The sequence below is a fragment of the Pseudonaja textilis genome, chromosome 6 (genome assembly GCF_049901715.1).
Source record: "Pseudonaja textilis isolate UNSWEBS1 chromosome 6, rPseTex1.2, whole genome shotgun sequence".
NCBI classification, from domain to species: domain Eukaryota; kingdom Metazoa; phylum Chordata; class Lepidosauria; order Squamata; family Elapidae; genus Pseudonaja; species Pseudonaja textilis.
In genome coordinates, this window is record NC_141995.1 from 32872455 (window position 1) to 32898821 (window position 26367).

General features: G+C 39.1%; 1 protein-coding gene across 13 annotated transcripts in view; it reads right to left on the reverse strand.

The window, feature by feature from the left end:
- The window catches only part of BLTP1 (bridge-like lipid transfer protein family member 1), a 140781-nt gene extending 118306 nt beyond the window's left edge, over window positions 1–22475 (reverse strand). For 10 of the 13 annotated variants that reach the window (XM_087936177.1, XM_087936180.1, XM_087936187.1 and 7 more), the window contains exons 1-6: window positions 22341–22475; window positions 15290–15361; window positions 9739–9865; window positions 8761–8877; window positions 5794–5872; window positions 4228–4292 (exon numbers count right to left, since the gene is read on the reverse strand). In XM_087936177.1, the coding sequence (XP_087792303.1) occupies window positions 4228–4292; window positions 5794–5872; window positions 8761–8877; window positions 9739–9835 (358 nt within the window). In that variant the 5' untranslated portion in view covers window positions 9836–9865; window positions 15290–15361; window positions 22341–22475. Of the gene's footprint in view, window positions 1–4227; window positions 4293–5793; window positions 5873–8760; window positions 8878–9738; window positions 9866–14025; window positions 14153–15289; window positions 15362–16135; window positions 16263–22340 lie in introns of those variants that run through there. The other 3 variants (XM_087936175.1, XM_026697980.2, XM_087936176.1) reach the window with 3 other exon arrangements.
- Window positions 22476–26367: the final 3892 nt, after the last annotated feature.

The following is a 26367-nucleotide window of genomic DNA, read 5'->3' on the forward strand; positions in this document are numbered from 1 at the left end:
CTCTCTGTTACTGTGAAGTTTAAATGACTTGCTTTGAATATGTTTCCTAAGACCCACTTTGGATTTTTTCTACAGAAAAACAAGATCTCTATGTGCCTTGTTTTTGTGTCTTTTTTATCCATTAACATGCCAACATCCTAAATGGCTAGGAGGGAGGAGAAAAACGATTAGATGATAAAAGAGATACAGGCCAACAAATAAAAGCAAATAAAGGCAGCCAACAGATGTCATTTTCATATATATTTTCACCTACAACCTCTTATTTGCAAAGCTATTACTCTGTCTGGAATGGGGCAATTAACGACAGGCACATGGCTGAGCCCACTTCACTGCGGGCTGGCCACCCAAGGCAGGCAATCAACCTTGGCCCAATTCATAGCATAGGACAAGTCGCTGCGTGTCCCAGCAGACAATCCATGCACCAGACAGACGGTGGGCTCTGTCTTCCCACTGGATGCAGTCCTGCCAGCTCAGCTTCAAAAAGGTAGAGGGGCAAATGTGTTGTTTTTTTCCTGGCAAGAAGCAAAATAATATGACTCGCTGCCGTTTGTGTGCAAGGATCAGATCAGATTTGATTAGGGTAGTGACTGCAATCCCAAAATTATTTGGACTCTGAACATATCATTGCCCTGGAGCACTGCCCTGTGATCACTGGGGGAGAGGGGGGAGAGAAGAGAAGTTGGAAGAGTAGGAGACGCCTGATATTTCCGGTGGATTTCACTATCAGGCATATCCTTTCTCTCCCCCTCCCTCCAGTGATCACATCAGGAAAGTGATGCGTTCAGAGTCCTAATAATTTGGGGGTTGCAATCACTACCCCTAATCAAGTCCAATTCATTAATTCCGACAAGGAGAGAGAGGGAGAATTGAGAATAATTTATTTATGGTCTGGACACCTGAAAAGAAGTAAAGGCAGAAGGCAGAAAAAGAGAAGACGTCTGATATTGAAATACACCAGAAACATTGTCCTAATATGATCAAAGAAAACATATTGACTAGGAGAATAGTTGTATGACGGATCAGGATTACTGGTTTATGCTTCTATTACAAGAAAACATCTTTCTTTTTAAAAGCTAATGAATTCCTGTTTTGGGATTGCAACTTTTGTTGCAAACATCTTTCTGGACATTTTCATATGCATAATGTCATTTCATCTAATTCTACCTGTGTGGGTCGGAGTGAAAGTTGGGATTCCCTCCCACCCTCTCTCCCTCTTTCTTTTCTCTGTCTTTCTCTGAGAGAATCACTTTCTTTAATGTTTTCATTTTATTTTCACTGACTATAAATTATAGAGAATACCCTCAGCTCAGTCAGAGAAGCTTTAAGGGATGGTTGACAGTTCCTTTTCCGAGAGGGTTCCTTCACATTTATCATGCCTCTTCCTTAGGGGCTTTGTTATGCAAATGTGGCTGAAACTGATAATTCCAAAGTACTCCAATTCAGGTTCCTTTTCTTCTTTGTAATCTGCTAGGAAAGTTGTCTTTAATTTCAGCACTACTTATCACTCAGGTATTATGTAAAGTTTTCTGATATATTCTCCAGAATGCAGGAAGCCTCATCCTGAAACTGCAAACAAATTCCTGATTTCTGGATGTGCTTGGAAGGACTCCATTATTAGACAATCTCTCCCTTTCACCATGCGTCTCTGCCTGCCCACCCACTGCCTTGGCACAAATCTGCAGCATTCAGCCAAGGGGCTCCTTGCAAAAGCTTGGAACTTCTGGAAGGCAACAGATTGCAGAGACCCACTGAATTGCTCCTCTGGTTTGCCTTCTCCCATCGCATCCATCACGCTCATCCCAGTCCCTACATGCAAAGTACAGCGGGTCATATTATTCTGTTTCTTGCCAGGGGAAACAACACATTTGCCGCTCCCCCAATCTTTCCAGTTTCCACTTCAGGAAGCTGAGGCAGCAGGATTACGCCCAATGGGAAGGCAGAGGCCCACCCTTATGTATACGATTGGCTTCTGGGACGCACGGCTACTTGTCCTGCACTGTGAATTGTCCAGGGACAAATGTCCCTCAGCAAATCACCTGGAACAAGGGTGTGGGAGAGGAGTGCTGGCAGAGAGCCAGCTGAGGATGAACACCTGTGGTGAGTTGGCCTGCAGCAGGGGAGGGGTGTGTGCAGTGACGTGGGTACAGCCATGTGTGCGTGGCTAATTATTCTAGACTCTACTCTGTCCTCTATACTGTATCCCTATCCATTTTATTGCCATTTTCATGTTTATTCCATGTTTAAATAACATGCAAAGTCATGATTAGAGTTAAAGCATTAAATAAGATTGGAATGGTTCCGCTGTTCCACTTAAGACATTATAGAGTACAGTAGTCCTTGACTTACAGTAGTTCATTTAGTGACCATTCAAAGTTACAACAGCACTGGAAAAAATAACTTATGACAGTTTTTTACACATGACCATTACACCATCCCCATTATGATCGTTGCAGTTTCCGGGAGTCATGAGATCAGCTTTTGCGACCTTCTGGCAAGCAAAGTCAATGGGGAAGTCAAATTCACTTAACAACCTTATTACTAACTTAAGGACTGCAATGATTCGCCTAATAACTATGTAAAATAAAATGGGTTAAAATTAGCTTAACAATTGTTTCATTTGACAAGACAAATTTTGGGCTCAGTTGTGGTTGTAAATCAAGGACCCCTTGTACTACAGGTCTCACTTGTTGTGCTTATTAAAACACCTATGTGATTAACGTGGACACAATCTCATTATATACTCAAATCTTATGAGATTTTGACATCTTATCTTACAAGATTTTTACTATTTATTAAAACCAATCTAATTAATTTTATTTAATGTGAAATCCCACTAATTCATGTTGCTGTAATCCATATTTTATATGTTGTTCTTCAAAAGTTTTCAGGAATATTATCAGTTTAAATGAAAAGGTCAGGAAGCACTGTTACACAGCACAATGTTTAAATGGTAAAAATTAATTGTTATAAACTTAGAAAATTAAAAAAACTGTAAGTGATTATAAATAATAAAGTAGAATATCAGTGATTCACATATTTTTAGCTTCATAGAGTATGACCCAATTAAACATAATTTTGTTATAATTAACTCATTATTTTTCTTTAAAGACAACCTTATTACTTATCTTCTCAAGAGACGTGAACTCCTTTGATATTTCAATAAACTGGGTCTCTTAAACATTATATAACTAGCAGTTTTCTATGTACTCTATAATTATCCAGAAAGTAGTAGAAAATTTACTTTTTCCCTAAAATCACATAAGAGTACTACTGCACACAAATCATTTTGAACACTTTTAATTGGATACTTTTAGAAAACTATTTATTCACTTTCTAACTATACACAATGAAGAATGTAACATTTTCAGAATCTTCAGAATGTAACATTTTAAACTTGAGAGATACAGCAAGATAAATTAATAATTTCACCCTTTCTAAAAAAGCACAGTGAAGCAACTAGCTTTCTAAGGAATTTATAGCTTATAACAAATTAAACCACCCAAATAATTAAGAATTATGACAGTAAAAATTTATCCTTGCTATTGGCCTGATGTCTAATGGACTAAAACATAAGGAATCGAAGTAATCTCATTTTTTTCAAAAAAATCAGTTTGAGAGCAATTAGTTTCTTTCTCGATTATCACCTCTGCAGTTTTTTCCAATCTGATTTCAAATGTTTGGAAATATTAATTTTCCTGATGGAAATTCCAACTATCATAGCTCCATATTTAGGATACTTTAGCTTCAAACATCTAGGGAGTTGATTTTAGCGCAATAATCCGGCATTTCATTGGTAATATAGACCTATACTAACTGAAATTTTGCCCTTATAATAGGCATTTTATTTTTTAATCTCTCCTGCCTATTTAACATCCATGCTGCCCTTTGGAAATCACTGCAAGCTAAGACAATGTAAGTGAACACTGAAAAAGCATAGATTACAAATGATACTTCACTAATTTATCAGCTAATGGGAAATAATGCAACCACAAATTCAGTGAAGCATTAAATGAGAAAATGTCAATCACCTTTCTCAATAGGCTTAAATACCTACACTACGCAGTTTCAAAATATTTGACTTTAAAATATATTTATACAACCTTTTTCCCATTTCATTGCATCCATGACTTCCTTTTGCAACTACAAATAATAATAATAATTTAGCCTGTGGAATCATTTTATTTACTACAATATCTAGCAATATCTCTCTAAATGGCAGAAACTTACCATGTTGCTTCTGCTTTGGATTGTACATCTTCCACCAACGAAATATAATAAATCCATCTTGGATCCTAAAAAGTATTTACACAAATAAAGTATTTAAAACCGCTGTTAAATTGCATACTATTCTACATGCAATTAATAAGAAATTGTTTTAAATAACACAAAGGTGAATATATCATCCTGTTTTCGGAATCTGAAAAGATACCAAAGAGCTGAAATACCAAAACACATGCATTCATAGCTTCTTTGCAATTTGTTCAAGGAACTGAGCTTTTTAACCCAAATCTTTGCCCACAGAAAGATTTATCTTTATAACTTTCACTAAGGTAAGGAAGAAGGGAATTTTCTATGCTGATTCTGCACCTATCATGAATTCCTGGATTTATAGACTACCTATAAATCAGACAATTGAGCCCAACATTTCTGTTGCTAAGCAAAACATTTGTTAAATGAATTTTGCCCCATTTTACAACCTTTCTTGCCCTTTCTGGTTGTTAAGTTAGTATCATGGTTGTTAAGTGAATCTGGCTTCTCCATTGACTTTGTTTATAAGAAGGTTGCAAAAGATGATCACATCAATCTAACAGCCTATCAGATTTTACTTTCATAAAGTAATGTGAAATTACTGTTATTTCAAAGTCTCTTTACCTTTAACAACTCCAAATAGATTCTCTCAACTCTGATAGATCATGGATATACTGGAAGTCTGGCCATTCATGCTTACATTTCTATCACTTTAAAATCAGGATTTTAACTCATTTAGACTATTTTGCGGGCCTCATTTTCTGATCTTTTTAATGTAAAAGCTAAAATATTCTCCTTGTTGTATGCCAGTTGCACCTTCTCCTGGATCAGGAGGAGGCTCACAAGTTACTCGTGTCATAATTACCTTCAGATTGTACTACTATAATGTGCTCTACACATGGTTGCTTTGCTATAATTCCAGACGTTCCTCAAAACCTGACTGTGATGCTAGGCTGGCGGTGGGGTGGTTTCAAGGAAATGGAAATAGTCTTAGATGGCTCCATCCTGGTTAATTTTTAGATTTTTATAGTGTTTTTGTGTGTTTTTAAATAATTATTTATTTTTATAATGTTTGTATGTTATATATTGTTGTTTTATTAACTACTGTATGGAATCACTTTTTGTGAAATGGGTGGCCATATAAATGTCATTAAAAAAATAAATATGATGGAAAATATGGACCAAAAGATATGCATAGGTTAGACATCCCTGCTACAGCTCTTGCACTTCACCGCCATTCATAACTATGTAACAGATCTGCTAGATTATTGTGATCCAACTGTAGTAGAATAATATTTCATTACATAAGGAAAATCTTATTTCCTTGAATTTACAGAGATAGTCCCTTTTAGAAATGTTTGCATAATCACAAAATAAGTACCTAACTTTTTTTTCTTTGAATTATTCTTATATCAGTGATGAAAATGCAAATGAAGATATTATATTCTAAGCAATATTAGGGCTTATCTTTATATGCAATGCTATAATGGAAATAAAACTTTATAAAGCCATGGCTGTGAAATAAACAGTATAAAAGTTAAGTACCTAATGGAGAAATCTTCTGTAATATAATAGATTTCACGAACCATGATTTTTCCAGACAGTACAGAGAATGAGAAGGATCCTGCAATAAAAAGGTTTCTGTTAAATCACAGAATACCAAGGAGTCTTTTAAGTTCTTGAGATAGGTTCCCTACTTTCCAGAATAATCCAATTAAAGCTTCCCAGAAAATGAATATCTAACTTCTGCACAAATGAAAGGGAACCTATCACCGTGATTAAGAGTAAGAGCAGGTCAACAGTTTATAAAGATTTAAAGGATTCCCCTATCCAGTTGGGACAGGCTCAAGCAGGCAGCATACTCATCTTCAATTCTCAGCCAAGCGAGCCTGCATTGTCTAAGAGACTCTTTCATCATCATGTGGCCAGCATGAAAATATGGAAACGTAGTAATCTTCCCACCAAAGTAGTACCTATTTATCTACTCACATTGACATGCTTTTGAATTGCTAGATTGGCAGCAGCTGGGAACTGGAGCTCACCCCGTAATCCAGCAATTCCAATCTTAAACCCAGGCTGTTGGCTTTTCAGCTGACAAGCTGGGTGTCTTAACTTCTGAGCTACCATATTTTTCAGAGTATAAGATACACTTTTTCCACCCTCAAAAGTGGGTGGAAATGTCTGTGCATCGTATACAGCGAATGTTACTGAAGCCCTGTCCACCCACCGATCCCCACCCTTCGCCCTCTGCCTCCTAGCAGTTTGCCTTCTTGCAGCAAGCAACAAACAGCCTGGTCAGCTTCAGCTTTGCGCCCCATTTTCGGCCTCCGCATCCCATTTTTTGCTTCCGCGCACCCTGTTTTTGGCTTCTGCGCACCCCATTTTCTGCCCGTTCTGATCTCCGCTGCCCAGAACAGGCAAAAAATGAGGCATGTAGAGGCTGAAAACGAGGAGTGCGGAGGCTGAAAATGAGATGCAGAAGCCGAAAACGGGGTGTGCAGAGACGGCAAGAGGTGATGGCAATTCCTGCAGCCTGAAACAGCTGATTGCCTGAAGGCCGATCCAACCGACAATCAGCTACTTGTGCTAATCTGGCTGTGCTGAAGCTGACCAGGCTGTTTCCTGTTTGCTGTAAGGAGTCAAATTGCTGGGAGGCAGAGACAGATTTTTTTTCTTGCTTTCCTCCCCAAAGTCTAGGTGTGTCTTATACTTCAGAGCATAGCGTTTTATACTCCAAAAAATACGGTACTCTTACTCTTAATCATATACTACTATCAATCTTAAATAAATATTCGTGCTTTCCTCAGTTCTCTCCACCTTAGTTTTTCTCTTCTTGGATAATTTTGAATCTCTGATATACAAACACTGAACTTACTGCATAAAGAATTATGTGGGTGCTGCTTTCTCTTGTGTCACCCTACTGTTTGTCCTGAGCAATGAAGAATGTTCTTTATTGGAACACTGATACTGAGCAGACTATAGAAGATCTAATAGGAAGGGTGTAATGGAAACATACCATCTCAGGGAACAGAAAACAACAATTAAAAGTACGGATCAATCAGTTCTAATATAGATAATAGGTGGATATTAAAAGCCCAAGAAACTCAAACTCCAAGCTCAAGCATAAACTTTAACCTCTCTTTCAACCACGCTTCTAAAAGGAAAAGGAATGGGGGATTCCATTTTGCATTTGTTCTATTTTCTTTTTTAAGGAAGGAAGAGGCCTCCTTCTCTTCTGGCTCACAGGCAGATAACAGAGCCAAAATTAGAATAACAGATATAGTAGAACTGGCAGAAACTATGTAAGAATTAAAATATCTATTTTGTTTTACAGAAAATGATGTTGTAGTGCTTTTGTATTCCCCTTTTGGTCCTATTTGAGAATAACAACATTTAAAAACCATTCAAACCTTTAAAATAATTATTTGGTAGAAGGAAACTTCTCAAGAAAGGTATTTCCCCCACCCCCCACCCTCATTTGTTCACGGGTTAGTGAACATTTAGTGTTCAAATTACTGATCTCTAGAGCAGTCTACATCTTAAATTTGCATCCTACAACTGCCATGATGTTTTACCATGCATGGACATGCAACTGATTCGGTTGATCCCTCTGATTCCATCAAGCAGAGGCTCCTAAGTTTTTTCCTCCCTACTGTATTATGCAAAACTGGTGAGGTCATGTTCAGTATACTGCAGTCTACTAAAGTAAAGTGTTTTCAGTGTGAGTGGCTAATATAGTTAAGAAATCCAAGTCTTTTGTTATGTATATTAATGTTAAGGAATGGTTAGCAAAGAAAGAAAAAAGTTTGACTTCAGGGGATTTATCAATTTAACCAATAATGCATATACACAGAGACCCAAGACAATAAAATTAAAGAATGGCTAAAAAAATGACAACTTGAATAATTTTTCATAAAACAAAATGTAAATTTCTAATTTGCAATAAGCTTATACTAGTTTTTTGACTGCTCTAAATTTCCTAAATTTCCAGGAATTGAGCCTCATTCACCAGGCTCTGAATCAAACAGGAAAACCCTGCACTGTTCCTCCCATTAAAATACAGATAAAATATAATAAAATCTTACAGGAGAGGAGGGAAAACAACCCAGTACTGGTCAGAACATCAGTGTAAAAAGCCTTGCTAAGAGTCCATGCATGACATGAGTACACCCATAGTCCCTGTTTAGTCAAAAGATGCCTTGGATGAATCTAATATTTTGGTTCATATTTGAATTATATTCCCAAATTGTCAATATATAGCACACAGGAGACATTTCACATGTGCAACAGCAGTCCAGATTTTAACCACACTATTGCAATGTAATCTCAGCACGGGATTAATCTTTTCATCACACTAATGTTAATAAAATAATTGAATATACTTAATTTTTTTTCTTGCTAAAATCAATGGAATATAAAATATGTAACACTTACTATACTTTTTATCAATATAATATTACGAATGTGATTCAGAATATACTGCCATTTCATATTTCAATCAAGATGACTTACCAATATGGATATAGCCATTTTTATGTAATCTGTTAAGGATCAATGTTAAAATAAAACCAATGTTTCGGGAATTGTAATAAGTTAGGTAAATAATCCAGGCACAGGACAAAATTGTAGCTGCAAAACAAATATTCATATATTTAGAGCAATGGAAATTATTTTTTAAAAAACCACAGAAGTGATACATTCATAACACAGAAATTCTTTGGAAGTGAGAGCTATATGGACTGCCATAGACTCAATGGGAAGCAATATTAACAAATTAATAGTAACCAGCCATATGGTAACCAGCCATATGGTAGCCATTTTGCAAAGCTGCTCATGGTCTATTCCTAAAATTCCAAATATGCTCACTGGCACACAGTGGCTATGGAAACACATCATTACCTCCCCTCCTTGCCCCAATCTCATGTGTAAAATAGCTTTATAAAACAGTTTTACATAAAGCTGCATTATATTATTCTGGAAGGGCAATGTCAATTGGTAATTATACTTTTTAAATAGCTTGACTGCCTTAACAGAAGCTTTAATATAGCCAGATTACTGCAGATACTACATTTTAAATTCTGTATTTTTTTGCGTAGGTAATGACCATATATGATCCAATAAATGGCATATTATATTCATATATATAATTATTTAAGCTATTACAAGACAATAAAATGTATATAAAGAGAAAATATGAAGCAAAATGTTTTAATATTTAAATTGCAAGCTGATATAAAAATGAACTTAAATAAACTTAAAGATGGAAAATTAAGAAGCTGCATGAAACTGTATTTAACATTCCACTAACTCCAGTTTTGAGATTAGTAATTAAGTTCTGTTTAAAATCACCCAGGATAAAATCAATGTTTTCTAAAACAAATAAGCAACTTATAGCTGCTGCCAAGCACTTTATGTCAGATGAGATAAGATAGATATGAGATAGAATGTTGGAAAACACAAGAAATATTTAACAAACCAAATATTACATACCAACAAGGAGCCAGACCACATTTGAGTTATGTTCAGTGAGGAAATTTTCCAATTGAGTGATACTGGGAACAATGCTAACATTAGTATTTCTGTCCATTCTTAGAATATTACAGCAGGGTCTAGATGACTGCAAAAAGAAAGAACAAATGGGAATATTGTTTTGAAAAGTGCTGTTGAAGTGATTTGAGATATATGTAAGAGAGATCAACCACTTTGAAATTAATATATCAAAATGAATGTTAGGGTCTTTAAGCAGCATCTATAGGATGGCAGAAATGCAGTTTCATTCAGTAGGATTCATAGGGAGAGCTTTTATGACAGTGTAGTACATACACTACACAGGAGGAAATGGAATGGTAGCTTATTACAGTAAAAGAAAGAGTTAATAACAAGGTATAAGTGATTTCCTTGCTAAACTTAAAATACGTGTTACTTTGATTATGTGATCACCTTTCATATTTAAATATATTTTCATTTTTAAAATAATACTATTAAGAGTCTCTGATCAAGATTGGGGTCAAAACATTTTTGACATACCCAAACAAAAATCACTTCCTAAAACCATCTGTTCTTCAATTAAAAGCTACAATCAAATTTTAAGTATACATTTCTTCAGTCTGCTGCAGCAGACACCAAGAATAGTAAATGAAATATTAATACAATTTTTATGCCACATGCTTTTGGGAACAGGAAACAATACTAATGTTCCAAACAAAGTAAAGTAGGACGGTGAAGTTTCTCCTGCAAAAGAACGCTTTAATATAGGGGTCCCCAACCCGCAGGCCACAGAGCAGTAGGTGGCCTGTTAGGAACTGGGCCACACAGCTGGAGGTAAACAGCAGGCAAACTGAACCATCACCACCCCATTTGTAGAAAAATTGTATTCTATGAAACCAGCCCGATGCCAAAAAGATTAGGGACTGCTGCCCTAATAAGCTAGTGTATTAATCAATGCCACTCTACTGATAATAATTTAGTAGGGCCATCCTATAGTGTAGTGCACAGGAAGAACTATGCAATATGGAAGGGCGGGTGATAATTGCAATGTTTGTAACTGCAGCAAAGATTGAAAATTGCTTCTTTAAATATGTTTTCTTGCATTTTTTATTTTCACTTTTTCCTTTCATGTGTAATCTCTTCCTTTTTCTATTTCTCCTTCTATGATTCTGTAATTTTTTAAATCTTTCTAAAATATTTTAGAAGAATTTAGTAACTTTAAACATTTTCTACAATTTTACATGTTCTAATAAGAAATACTGATATTAGGATGGTGGTAGTGAGTAGACACTAAGAGGAACCTGAATTATTGAATTAATAAATTGAAAAGTAGAGCGAGGTTAAAATGCACCACTACTTTATTCTTCATTGGATAGTGACAATTCCGGATAGATGGAGATCTAACATTCAAAAAGGTGTTGTAGAACAAAGACTGAATGAGACGCAATCTTCCGTCTACTGGGTTTTCCCAAAGCCTTGCTTTCAGAAGTTTGGACAGCAGCAAAAGGGGGACAATTTGATGTTGCAGGATCTGGCTGATGATCTCTGCAAGGCTCTTTCCACGAGCTGGGGACAGGAAAACCTGGCACGACGTGGTATCAATGACTGCTCCCAAGTGTTGCAATTTGGTTGTAGGAGAGAGCTGGCTCTTTTTGGTGTTGATGGAAAATCCGTGGCTCTGGAGACATGACAGGGTAATTTGCAGATCCCGATGGGCCACAAGGATGGAAGAGGAAAGAATCAAAATGTCATCCAAGTAGCAATGGATCCTCACTGGAACAGAACGCAGAGATGCCACCAATGCTGCCAGAACCTTTGTGAAGACCCTTGGAGCCGATGAGAGGCCGAAGGGAAGTGCTCGGTACTAGTAATGGGTATTCTGATAACAGAAATGGAGAAACTGGCGATGATGAGGCCAAATTGAGATGTGGAGGTAAGCCTCAGTGAGATCAATGGAAGAGATGAGGTCGCCCTCCCGAACGCTCTCTAAAATAGAATGCAGAGTCTTCATTTTCAATCACCTGTATTTTACAAATTGGTTGAGAAATTTTAGATCGAGGATGGCTCGCCACCCCCAAGGCTTTGGGAACGATGAAAAGGTGAGAATAAAGCCCATGTCCCCGTTAAGACGGGGGAACAGGTCGAATAGCCCTGATTTCAAGAAGGTGCTGAATAGCCTGATTCATGAGGGCTTGCTTGGAAATGTCCCGAGACACAGGACAGATCAAAAAAATTTGTGGGGGTGGGGTTAGGAAGTCCAACTGTAACCCTGACCTAATAATGCTGAGCACCCAGGCGTCCGTCGTTGACTCCTCCCATTTGGAGGCAAAGAAGGCTAGGCAACCTCCGATGGGTGGGGAGAATGAGGGATTACTTAGATTGAAGGAACGACCCCCTCCCCCTGGAAAGGGCCGTTTACCAGCAGAAGGTTGTTGCCTGCCAGATGTTTCTGCCCAATGGTCTTGGCGTTGTATGGCCTGTGAGAGCGGAGGAAGTGAGATGAGGTCTCCACTTGGAAGGCAGGAGGACTATAAGGAGCAGGGCGATAGTCGGCTTTCTTCCCAGAGAAAGAGAGAATTTTACGTTTATCTCTGGTTTTGATAAGGTTCCAAAGCATCGCCAAAAAGCTTATCGCCTGCAAAAGGAACTGAAGCCACTTCTACTTTCGGCGTGACTCCGCCTGCCAATTTCGGAGCCATAAAAGTCTTCTTGCTGCTGCAGAAGATGCCATGGCCTTGGATGCAAATTTGGCAGAATTGGGAGTGGCATCCGCAGTGAATTCCGCCGCTGCAGTAATCTTATTAAGGTCTTGGTAAGACCAAAGGTCAGAAGCAGGCAATCTATTCTGGAGTTGGTGCAGCCACCGTATGGATGCCCTGGTGAAGAAGGATGCTGCTGTTGAAGCCCGAACAGCCCAAGCAGCAGCCTGGTGATTGCACTTGAGGGTCTGTTCGGAACGTTTATCATCTGGTTTCAGGATAACTACTGGCTCCATGGGAATGCCAGATGAGAACAAGGCCAGAACCAGAATGCCAACAGAAGGCACTGCCCGGGCATTGTCCAGAGCTGCGCTGACGTTGTAGAAACACTTATCTCGAGAAGATGGGCGAGGACCTGCCGAAGGAGAAGCGCACTGTTCCTTGACCATGTCCAGGAACAAAATGGGAGAAGGCAAAACCTCTGCATGCACTACAAACTTGGAGAAGAGCGAATCCCCTTGGCTAGAGGGATTTCCTTGTGGCTCAGGAGCCACTTCCTCTGGCAACAGCTTGGCAGTGACCAGGGCCTTGCTGAGAAATGGCCTGAAGAGAGTAGGTTTGAAGACCAGTGCAGAGGATGTCTGCTCTGGGCAAGAATCCTCTTCCTCTGTAAGATTTTAGTCAAAAATCTCACCCTCTTCACACTCTGAACGAGAGGAGTAACTGTGTTCAGATGGTGAAGCCCTTCCTTCCTCATCAACCTCCTCCCATTCTGGTAGAGAAGAATGGACCCTGAGGTCTTGGGGCCTGTGTAAATGAGAGTGATGAGGCAAGGAACCTATAGATTGAGAAGGGAGAAGGGCTTGATCCCTTTCCAGAGGTCGAAGAATTTGCTTGAAGCCTTCAGCCAATCCCTGTCTAATGGTTGATGAGACTACATCTTGGATATCCCTTGGTCTATGCTCAAAGGTAGAGGCAGAAGGCTGAAGACCCGCTGCTGTGGGAGTGAAGGTGGCTTCAGGCCTAGATTGAGGAGAGGTTCGAGGCCTGGAGGGAGGGGGAGGAGCATAGGGCATAGAAGCCTGTTGGAAATAAGGCCCAGATCTGCTCAAATCCTGAGGATCTGACTGTACAGCAAGAGCCTCAGGAGACCAGGATGGAGGATGGAAAAGCTCATAGGTAACTTCTCCTTCCCTGGGAGGGCTCGGTTGGGGCCCACGAGTATCACCTGAAACATGCGGTAGTTGCACTCCCTTCTGTTGAATAGTTCTGTTGAACTGCCTCCCTAGAGCTTGCATGTCTTCGCTTCTCTGCCTCAATTCAGCCTGATTTGCCTTCTTAGGGGCTAGAGCCTTAGCTTTGATTTTAGCAGCCACATCTCTCTGGACTGATTGGGTGCGTTGCCTACGTCTTTTTCTCCTATTGGGTTTAAGAGACTGTTCCACGGGGGGGGGGTGTAGCTCTGCCAGAGCCTTATCTTGCTCCGTTTGTAAAATAAAGGCTCTTGCGTTGGAAAGAAGCTGTTTAGAAATTTTTCTATTGAGCCCCTTAGGGTATAAATAGCCCTCCGGCTTACAAAATGGCCACTCACCTCGTGGTGGAAGGCTTGAATCCAAGATGGCCGCTGACTACAGGAAAACAGGCTCCAAGATTGAAGAATCGCTCCTTAGGCTATACAGAGCCCCGAGCGAAGTCAGCAAGGGAAAAACACAGCAACCAGCTACACAATCAGCTGGCTTGAGCTCTTATCAGTTTGCTGATCGTGTTTACGATCCCTCCAAACTGTAGGGGTGGGGGAGGTCTGCAGATGCTGCCCAGCTTGCCTGCACAGAGCTCTGTAAAGCTGCCCCCAACTTGCAGGACAGAGAGAGAGAGCCCTGCTCTCTGGAAGAGCAGCTGCCCAGATCCCTGGGAGCTGCTTGAAGAGAGGAAAAAAGTACTGAAGATTGCCGTGATTGCTATCTAACAGAACGCTTTCAGAGACACAGCTACTGACTGAAAGGAGCTGAGTCAAAAGCTGGGGTCTCTCCCGGCGGCTGGCTTTTATATCTTAGTACAGACTCAGCTATGACATCATAGAAAGGAGTCAACCCATCCTGGACTCCCGACGCAGCATGGAGGAGAACGCTACATAGATTCTAATATAATAGTATACTTTTTATGTTCTTAAAAAATCTATTCATTCCCCCCCACCCCCTGGTGCCATCACTATGCTGAATACTTCATTCCCACAGCAGTCTTTTTTCTCATCTTCTCATCTTTCCTACAATCTTCTCCTACTTTTTTATGATTTATCAACTGTTTTTGTAACTTATGATTAATGACTGCAACTATGCTTTTTGATCTATAATTATTTGCTGTATTTATTATACTGTGAGCTTATGCACCAGAAAACAAAGTCCTTGTGTAACACTTGGCCAATAAAGAATTCTGTTCTATTATTCTCTTATCTAAGCATTCTTCCACTATGTCACAGATCAAGGATAAACTTATTTTATTCCATTACAGTCACAATGGAAAGAATTAGATATATGATACAAAGAGAGAATCATAAAATTAAGAATCTGAAACTGCAAAGAATCTGAGTTCTTTCATTAATTGTCCACATTGACAATCACTGGAATGTATAATTCATTTTATAGTTTTACACCTGCTCTAAATTGCTTTATATCTTTACATGATAACAGTATTTTTACAGCAGCCTAATAATATTAAAATGATACTTATAAAGATACTTTCAGCCTTTATATTTATTAAAACTTTGGGTTAATGTTTTTAAAGTCTATATTCATTAATGCTATGTTTTCAAGAGGAAATTATTTTAAAAGTCTTTAGGCTACATGACATTTACATACCTCATTTACTTCCTTTTTCTATCAGGAACATACAGTATCAAGACAGCTCAACAAGGGGAAAAATCTGCTTAACTATGCAAGGGAAAGCAGAGAAAATAAAGTTAGTTATGTTGGAAAAGTTATTACTTTAAAAGCCAATATTTATGACCAAAGGCTCAAATACACCACATTTTAAAACATTATGGAAAATGTATTTTTATTTATTAAATTCTGCCTGACTCCAAAATGACTCTCAACAGCTTACAAATTTTCTGGGGGTTGTGCTCATTATCTTATTCTAAATGTGATTTTTTTAAAAATATAATATTGGTAAAGAATTCCATCTTTTTCCAACAGTGCAAATCAAAATAAAACAATGAATGTCATTTATAAATGTATTTGTATGTAGTTCAAATATTATCTAATGTGGAAATATTCTCTGTGCAGAACTTTATTTACCTGAACTTTCATTATCCAAAGTTATTAAATCAAGACCAAAGCATCAGCTATCTCTCTGCTTGTCTTTGATTCCAGAAAAGTTATGAATATACGATACTTTGAATCTTCAATGAGTTGCACTAAGATTTTTTTAATTGTTAAGATTCTGTAAGCTAACCAAAATTATGATAGATCAGGACAGCATATATGTTTCATAAATCAATAAATAGACGATGCAGCTGAATTAATAGGGAGACTCATTTGTACAAACTTTTATATATTCAGTTTTCTTGCTTTTTTTCAAGTCATTTGCAATGTTGGCTACAATAAGTGCACTATGGCAACCATATTATATTGAAATGTTTCATGCCTGAAGTGGAGACATCAGAGACAGATAAAACACAACTACCAGACAATTGTAGCCCCCACCTCATTGTGGAGGAATAGGAGGTGAGGAGCAGGAGGTGAGGGCTGTGGACCCTAGAAAGGCTGCTGGTCCTGATGGTATCTCTGGCCGAGTGCTTAAAGACTGTGCTGATCAGTTGGCTGGAGTCTTTACCAGGATCTTCAATCGGTCTTTATCCCAGTCCACTATTCCAACTTGTTTGAAGACTTCCACCATTGTTCCGCTGCCAAAGAAGTTCCCTATCAATAACCCCAACGATTACAGACCAGTGGCACTCACTCCTATCATCATGAAGTGCTTTGAGAAATTGGTCTGCCAGAACATCATTTCTGGTCTTCCGCATACGTTTTGATAAACACTAGTTTGCATTCAGAAAAAATAGATCTACAGAGGATGCTATAGCCATCACTCTTCACACTGCTCTGACTCATCTAGAACAGCGGGAAGGCTATGTGAAGATGCTTTTTGTGGATTTTAGTTCTGCATTTAACACAATTCTTCCACATAAGACTAGTGTGATGACCCGTAGCCTCTCAAAATAACCCAAAACATACATTAAAGTCCGGTTATGCCTTCAACTTAACTATTTTATTAGGCACAGTTTAAAGTCACAAAAGTAAATAATGAGACAAAAAGAAAACCAAAACAAACCGCATTGACGAGAATTCCGAAGCAAGCCAAGATAATTAATCATACATTCCAGGAAAATAACCGAGGAGAGTCCAAGGGAAGAACGCCAGCAAAGATAAACCTCTTTCAAAGCAAACACTAAACTTTGACTCCAGCAATTCTGACAATGCAGTTACAAACTTATATATATAGCTCCCAGCTGCAAGCCACAAGGAGGATCATAGTAATCTCCTCCTGAGTAGACCTCGCTTTTCCCTTATCCTCTCCTCCCTGCGTAACCTAGGATGGATATGGGGATGGGCCTGGATCCTCCTCTGATTGCTCAGCCAGCCTCTGCCCTTCCCCAACCTCCTCCACCACCTCTGGAGCCACACTCCCACTCCTTGTGGGCTGTTCCTCCTCTTCCTCAGAGTCAGTCTCCACCAGGGGCATGACAATTAATGTCTAAACTTCTGGACTTTGAGCTTTCTAATTCAATCTGCCTTTGGATTATGGATTTCCTGTCTGGCTGCTCACAGAGTCAGATTAGGTAATCATACCTCTTCAGCCCTTATTCTTAACACTGGTACACCACAGGGTTGTGTGTTGAGTCCCTTACTCTATACTCTTTATGTGCATGACTGCATTCCCACTCACGTTAGTAATACTATTGCTAAATTTGCAGATGATACAAAGGTGCTAGGACTTATTTTTGGGGGGGATGAGTCTGCCTCCTGAGATGAGGTGGACCAGTTGTTTTCGTGGTGTGGAGACAACTTGGTCCTCAACACCAATAAGACCAATGAGCTTATAGTGGATTATAGAAAGAACAGATCTGACATCCAGCCCTTGCTTAACAATGGAGACCGAGTGGAGCAAGTGGCCAGTTTTAAGTTTCTGGGTGTTACCCTAGAAGAGGACCTAACCTGGGGTGCCCACATTGCAGCCCTGGTCAAAAGGGCCCAGCAGAGATTATACTACCTGAGGCTTCTCAGAAAACAACAACTGAATGAGAAACTGCTGGTGACCTTCTACTGCTGCGCCAGAGAGGGCATTTTAACATACTGTACCTCTGTATGGTTTGGCAATTGCACAATGGCTGATAAGAAAGCACTCCAGAGGGTTAATGTCATTGCCCAGATGATCATTGGTTGCCCTCTCCCCTCTTTGGAAGAGCTTTATAGCTCCTGATGCCTTAAGAAAGTTCAAAACATTCTCAAAGATCCATCTCATCCTGGGAACCCTTTTTTTGAACTATTACCATCTGGCAGATGGTACAGAATAATAAAAACAAGGACAAATAGGCTGAAAAACAGCTTTTATCGCAGGACAGTAGCTCTTTTGAATTCTGCTGTATAGTGCAGTGTTGGTGTGGTGTCGGGGGTTTCCGGTTCAATGTGTGAAGGATGTGTGTTTGTGTTTATTTTCATGGTCATGGTCATGATGTGCACTGAAGATGGTGTTTGATTTCGTTATACGAGGTGCAATGACAACAAAGTAAACTAAACTAAACTGATGATCTATCAGATATGTAATGTACATGAGAAGAACTTTGGATCTAACAGTATTGTGAATAGTTCTATCAAGCTCTCAATAGACTGAATGACTCCTGAACTTCACTGAAATTCCATACCTGATCTATTTTTCCTCGGAGGACCGAAAAAAATGGTAGCAACTAGGCAAAAAAAAAAGCTTTAAATCATTTACTTTTTCAACACTGTAAAGAGGGATACATAACTTGATTTTAATGAGCTACAGCATAATTCTTAAAGCACAGTAAACTTAGTATTTAATTTAATCATCGCTCACTCTATCAAAGTGTCCTTGTGAGAGATGCTGAGAATTAAATCAGTAGTAGAATCTGACAGCTGGTTCACAGAATAAGGTGACCAACAGCTGTTTCCAAAGCACTTATATATAAATTTATACGTACATTTCTCTTTGGAATGTCAAAATGAAATAGTTGTGAGGTTAAGGTAACCTTTGCTCAATAACTCTTACTAATCCAAATCTCATTCCTTATTGACCATTAGTTTTCCACAGCTAAACCTCACTACAATATTGTCAGTCTCTTTTTCATAAGTGACATGACAATATTTTTGGAACTGCATGGATTTATTTTCATTCTGTGATATGTAACTCTGTAACTTTGTAATAATATTAATCTTTTCATTACGTCAATATTCAGCTGAAATAATGATGAATAAGACCAATAAATTCATATTTTTATATTTATATGAAATTTTTTTTGGGGGGGACAATTTCACCATAGTCAGGAAATGAGCTCCTATTCCACACAAATCCCCTTTCTTTTGTACAGCAATATTTCAGTCTTTCTTCAGTTGTCATAAATGCTCCCCTCTGCACAGGCTACTATCACAATCTGTGCCAAAACATATACAAGTTGTTATTTATGAAATTATAACTCACTTTCACAAACTTCAGACACCTAATATAGAATAACATCTTTACAATAAATTGAAATCAACAATATTAACTAAAACTGAATTAAAATTTAAATCACAAATCAATCTTAAAAATGAAAATTGGTCCAGCATGTAAAGATATTAAACCTTAAATGCTCTACAGAAAAACCAGATTTCTAACATTTGCTAAAACGTTAAAAATGCAGGATTAATTTAAATGTTCAGAGTTACAAGAATTTTTTATAAATCAGAATTTATAACCATAAATAAAAAAGAAAAGAATTCAAGCCTCATACTTATTTCCTTGGATATTCCACTCTTTCATTAAGCTATACCAGGATTATAAAATACCATTTACCCCAATCTTACTCTGACTCTCAGCAGCAAAGTGGATTAAATTATATCCACAACAACCCATACCAGGTCCTGCTATTTCCAAAACTATAAAATCTAATATTAAACTAGATTGGGAGGACACTGTTTACTTCTAAAATTTACCATGCATAAATTGTATACATACCATGTGATCACCCTTTGCAAACCTTCTGACAAGCAAAGTCAATGAGGAAGCTAGATTCACTTAACAACTGTGTTACTAACTTAACAACTGCACTTAAGAACTGTAGCAAGAAAGGTTGTATAATGGGAAAAACTGTTTTAACAAATATCTCACTTAGCAACAGAAATTTTGGGCTCAATTGTGGTTGTAAGTCGAGGACTACCTGTATTTCACAATAAAATCCTTGAATAATCAAATGTCTTTACTATATTAAAAGAAATCTTAAATCAACATTAAAAATATTGACATAAAATAACCCTTGTTTTTCATCAGCAACTGAAACAACTACTTCAGATTCATGGAAGCCTCATTTTTTCTCAAGTAAAAAAGCCAGTTCTTTTTGAAGTGTTATTATTATAATTATGATTCAATACAACCTTTCTCAAATATGCACTCTATCTCAAAAGAGAAAGAACCAATTCTGTCCAAAACAATCCCACTGAATTAAATAGTATACTCCACCAAATCTGGACAGTAAATCAGCTCTAAAATACACAATCTTAAACACATCTGCCATAAAAAATGTCCAAGAAACACTGTTACAACCATTATATTACACATTTTAGAACACAACACCTAATTACTTCCTGCTAATATATGGGAAGTTACAAGATCACAAATATTATCTGTAGACCATGATATAACTGAAAGACATACATGATCCCAGATATTACTATCCTATGTTCTATTATAGTTCAATATACTTTCATTTTAAACCAGAAAAACCTGTTTTTGTTTTTAACTATTATATGTAGCAAAATCCTCCATTATTTGTCAGAATTCATTTTTTCCACATAGTAGATATTGATTTGCTACAAAATTTTAAAGTATGATACATGACCATAATAAGTTTGGTTTAATCTATGAAGAAAATAAATTAAAATATTACTGTATTCTGTTACTTAAGAACAAAATACCAAGGCTGAAATATATTACCATGTAGTTATGTTTCATTTTAAACATGACATTTGAATCTTTTTTTCTTTATGTCAATTAGGTTTAAAATGATGGTTAAGAATATTATCTTCTGCTTTGATGGTTCTTTTTCTTATGCTCTCAATAGTTGTTTTATCTGATGCTTTGACATTTGTAAAATTTTCCAGTGCAGGCCACCTTAAAAACCTATCTGGACAGAAACATATACACGTGGCAATGTATAAGAAAATATTTTAAAAGACAATTCAATATAATTGTCCAATGAGAAACAGAATTATTACCGGAGTCTGGGAGAAACTTTAATTGGGTGAAATATTAACTTATGTATATAGATATTATTTATATGGGTGCAGTGTTGACTCTGCCTGGCAAGTCTCTGCAGTTTCTTTGGCAAGATTTCAAAAGATTTCATTCCCACCTTTGCAGGACTGCGAGTGTGACTGGCCCAAGATCATTCAATTGGCTTTGTATCTAAGGTGAGATTAGAATTCATGCCCACCATCTAGCCTGACGCCTTAACCAACACAACACCAAGCTGGACCTCTTGCATAGCTATGAGGAATCCAAAAATGCCGAGATGTTGAACTTTCATTTCTTCATTAACTTGTGTTTCACTGAAAGCAAGATATACATCCCATTCCATACACATGGTGTACAGCTAAATTCGCACTTCAGATTATTTTTCTAAAAAAAAAAATCATGTGAAATACTCCACTCCATCAGGTATTTTAACTTGCTGCTTTGACGGTGCTTAGAGAGACCTGAGTATTTATTTATGGGCTCCAATTTCCATCAAAATGGGAAATGTCATCCAAAGCTGGCCAAAGGGCACCGAGTTCAATAACGCTATTTTAAAGCAGGGGTCTCCAACCTCGGCCACTTTAAGCATTTCTGGGAGTTGAAGTCTTCCAGGCTTAAAAGTGGCCAAGGCTGGAGAGGCGTGATTTCAGACTGACGGCTTGGTTGAGAGAAACCACGCGCTGTAAAACCGAACCAGGCAACCGGAACATGCTCAACGGAGCAGAGACCGGCCGCCAATGACTTCGAAATAAGCACATCGCGGAAGGCTTCCCTCCTAGGAAATAAGCCCCATCCGCGCCCTTCCCCCCCCCGCCCGCCCCCACTTGTCGTCTCTCCATCACACCAAGGGTGGCCCCGTCTTCACGCCTTTTCAACGCAGCAGCCTCCCTTCCTTCCAAAGGATCGTCCAGGAGCCCCTTGCACACCGAACTAACAGAGGAGGGGGAGGATTTGAGCTACCCGAGCGATGGGTTCGGCGCAAGGGCGCGCCGTACAAGCAAAGCGCCCTGCCTGACCGCAGGGTGGGAGTGCCCGGCGCTATTCACGATCTCCAAAGGGTTAAAAAGCAACGCGAACCAGCCGCATCGCGCGAGCCCAGGCCACCGTTGGGGGCTCTTCCCTCCTCCCCCCCCCCTCGGCCTTAATGAGGGCTGAGGATGGCGAGAGTCGCGGCCGGACTCCCGGCAGCAACGCCCCCTCCTCCGCTCGGACGGAACGGAGCCCGGGCATCTTCCTCTTCGCTTCCCAGCGGCAGCCTCTCGTCAAGAGAAAGGCCGGGGCCGAAGCCTTCGAAAACCTGGGAGGCGGCTTTGCCGCTCCACCTGCCGCTGCGCACCAAAGGACGGCTCCGGAGCAGCCCACGCAAAACGGCCCAGCGCCAAAACTCGCCCCGCTTACCCCATGGCCTCTACTGTTTACATCCAACCCCTCTGCTGCGGTCCTTTACTACGAATCCGGAACCCGGCGCCTCCTCCCCAACCGACGCGGGCTGCAAGTAACGGCTTAACTCCACCCGAGCCTGCCTCCCAAGTCATCCTGCCAATCCCAGGGACGCTCTCGGGTACACCGAGCAATGGAAACGGTCCACAGTCGGAAGCAGAAGGCGGGCCAAGAAACCGACCTCTCAGCCAATCGCCTCAGATGCGAACCTTGAAGCGACGCCTCCGTGGAAGGTTGATGGGACGAACATAGAAAAATAAGACAGAGTTTCTCAAGGCTCCGAACTTCCGAGTGAAGTCAGACTTCGGAATTGAATTGAATTGAATCGAATCGAATCGAATCGAATCGAATCGAATTGGAAGGGACCTTGGAGGTCTTCTAGTCCAACCCCCTCCTTAGGCAGGAAACCCTACAGACAGGTGGTTATCCAACGTCTCTTTAAAAACTTCCAGTGTTGGAGCATTTACAACTTCTGGAGGCAAGTTGTTCCACTGATCAATTGTTCTATCTGTCAGGAAATTTCTTCTCCTTAGTTCTCGGTTGCTTCTCTCCTTGATTTCCTTCTTTGCCTGGCGAATAAGTTATGGAACACTCAGGGCGTATAGATGAACTTTGGATCTGGGCTGAAAGGAGGCCTAACGAGAGAAATGAAGGAGTCCTGGTTTACTGAAGTGTACGGAGGAGAGGAGACTTGATGGAAATTCAATCCCAGTCCGCAATCAATATATGTCCGCTGTAACAACTCAAGTGTAGATAATGCTCTCTGCAACATTCGGCAATGCAGTCATTAATCTCTCTTTCCCGAACTGAAAAAGTAGAAATGAAAGGAAAGTGGGAGGAAGAGATCAGGTGTTGTATAAAGATGCATTTACAATCGCGTGCTCAAAGGAGATAACTATAACTACTTTGGAAATTTATCATATTCAGTATATGATATTCAATACAACTCTCTCACCTCGCGATTGTATGATATGGTTACTCACCTTCATTCCAATTGATCTTCTAGTTTCACATAGGGCTGCCCATCTGAGCTGCAAAAATTTGGAGGACTGCTAGATGGTCCACAAGAACCTTGCTGCCATCTGTATTTTGCACCCAAACGCTGTTAGCTCTTAAGTTGCTGAGCCATAAATTCCATCTGTGTTCAAACCTGTGCACAAAGAGATGTAAATATAAGTGTGGATAAGCTATCCCACATAGGTATACCTATAAATATTTAATTTTTTTGCTAATATTAAATCAACGAGTCTGTATTGCAGTGATGAATAATGGCCTGCAACTTTGAAATATGCACACAAACATAAATATGAACTACTCCCTTTGACTATTTTAATTCACTTACTTAAATTAAATTGCTATTACAGTCATATATAAACTTGAGTGTGGGGCACAGTGAGTAAAAATATGAAAGGCACATCAGAGTTTTAAAATGAAAAGCTAGAAGATACAAAAGTACATTAACACCATATATATAAATCTAAAGTAATCTAAAGGAAGCGTAGGAGCATTAGGAAGGTGTAAGAGTACAAAGGTTAGTTTGTGGAAAATTACAGTGTACCCTAGAATGGCTAACTAGATGCTAATTAAGTCTAGGTTATAGTACAGGTCATCCAAGGAATTTTAAGAGCTGCTGCCTAGAACAAGGCAACATTATATGTTGTAGCAGGATTGGTATCTGAAAGCAATAGGGAAGTGCTCCCTCATATTTATGCAGTAATGGTAAGATAAAGCTAGTACATCTGTAATAAAGGCACTGGAACAGCATATGCTCTTTGTTTCTGTTTGTACAGAGTCACAAGCTTATTTTCTCTCTGGGTAAGCAATCTTCCTTGTACTAAACTTCAAGGACAGCTGAGGAGAGGGCATAATATGAGATAAAAGGCCCTCCAGTGTTTGGGAACTTGAAGTTTAAGTATGCCATAGGGAAAGCAAAGTATCTGTTGGATTTTCTGGCAATAAGAGATTGGGATCCTGCCTATATCCACTTAGCATTCTGGGTCTGCTTACATAAGAGCTTTGCCCTCACTGTACCCCATGTTGAATAAAAGTCCTGGAGAGAAACCCAAGGATTTTATTTTATTTGCCACTGCCTGTTTTCATATGGGTTGAAACTTATTACTCATAATTAATGGGACAAAGTGAAGCGGGGGAAGCCAAGAGCTGAGATGGTCACCTATACTGTAGCCTTCACATACATTTACTCATCTCATAAACATGTAGACGCACAGGTACACAGAGGGACATGACTCTGATATTTGGTTATCTTAGGGAACAACAGTAAAGATTTAAATATCCCTTCCTTGCACTCTGACATTTGGTAGGAGGAGGAGGTGTGCAATGTATAAAGGATAAATTGTAAATAGGGATGTCTCTCCTGCGGCTTCTCCCCATTTAAAATTCTTCCCAATCAGGTCTTCAAATTGCTCTGTAAGAGACTACTAAGAGTATGCTGGTCTTGTGGAAAATTATGTGCCAATGATTCCCCTTGCTGGGTATCTTCCAGTAGCAACATCTGGGATACAGGGATTTGGCAAAGAGAGTGATGGCAGCACCAGTTGAGACATTGATTTAGAATAGTTCCACCCAGTAGGGATGCATATTGCAATTTAGGTTGGCTCACACCTGGTTAAAATGTGAACTTGAATAAGCCCAATATGATGTGGAGCACATTAAATGGCTGAGCAGGTAGTCTTTGACTTACAACAGTTCATTTAGTGATGATTCGAAGTTACAACTGCACTGAAAAAAGTGACTTAGGATTGTTTTTCACCAAGATCGGGTGATCAAAATTCAGGCACTTGGCAACTGTCTCATATTTATGACAGTTGCAGTGTCTGTGATCCCTTTTTTGCCACTTTCTGATAAGCAAAGTCAATGGGGAAGCCAGATTCACTCAACAACTGTATTACAAACTTTAACAACTACACTGCAATGTTTCACTTAACAACTTTGGCAAAAAAAGGTCATAAAATGGGGCACAACTCATTTAAAATTCAGCAAAAGAAATTTTGGGCTCAATTGTGGTCATAAATCAAGGACTACCTGTACACCTCTTGAACAGCTGTGCTCTCCTGGTGAGTATATTGTGTGCCTTTAATTGTTTAATTGTGTTTAATATTTGTGGTGTTTGTTATGGCAGCTTCATTTTTTTTGGTACTGTTCATGTTTTAATTTTAACCTATGGAAAGTCGCCCCCCAGAAGAATGAAATATTTTGGGAAATATTTAAAAAGGCAGAATATATTTCTCTAAAGGAGAAATGGAGAAACATGTTTTTAGAAGCAAGAAGCAGCCCCCAAGTCTTTCTTAATAGTCCACAGCAGATGCCAGTACTTAAGAAAGAAAGAGCTTATTGAAAGAGGAAGAAAAGTATCTAGATATCTCTATCATAAGCAAAGCAAATATTGCAGGCAGAAATCTATTCAAGAAACTCCCTGCAGCAAAGTCTGAACAAAGGCAGAATGGTAGGATTAGAAGCAGCCCCTAACCCAAGATTCAACACAGGACCATTAGCCACAATAGGAATTCCCCAACCCCTTTCAGAACACAAGCCCCTTCATTGCACCATCTCAGAGCAGTCCAAACTTCAAAGTCACAGAAACCTTGGAACTGATAAACAATAAACCGGAGATTGACCAGACTAGTTCAAACAAGCACCTAGGATTTGCATTTACTCTTTTGCCTATAGAGCCATGTATGACCCCTATATGACCCATAGGAATCTGACAACAGCTAATAGAATACATGTTCTTGCATAGGAACAGGAAGCTGAAATATAAAGCCCAAAGGCGGTATTTAAAAAACCCAATCTCAACTCCATTTTTTCAGCTGCACCAGAATCATAAATGCTGGTGGTTCTGTTCACCATAAAACCATCTTTCCAATCAGCCTCCATGTTTCCAGTGTCTTTTTCCCAGCTTGGAACTGAACCAGATGGATATTTCTTTCAACAAAGCTAACCAGAGTCATGAATGTGAGATGGGCAG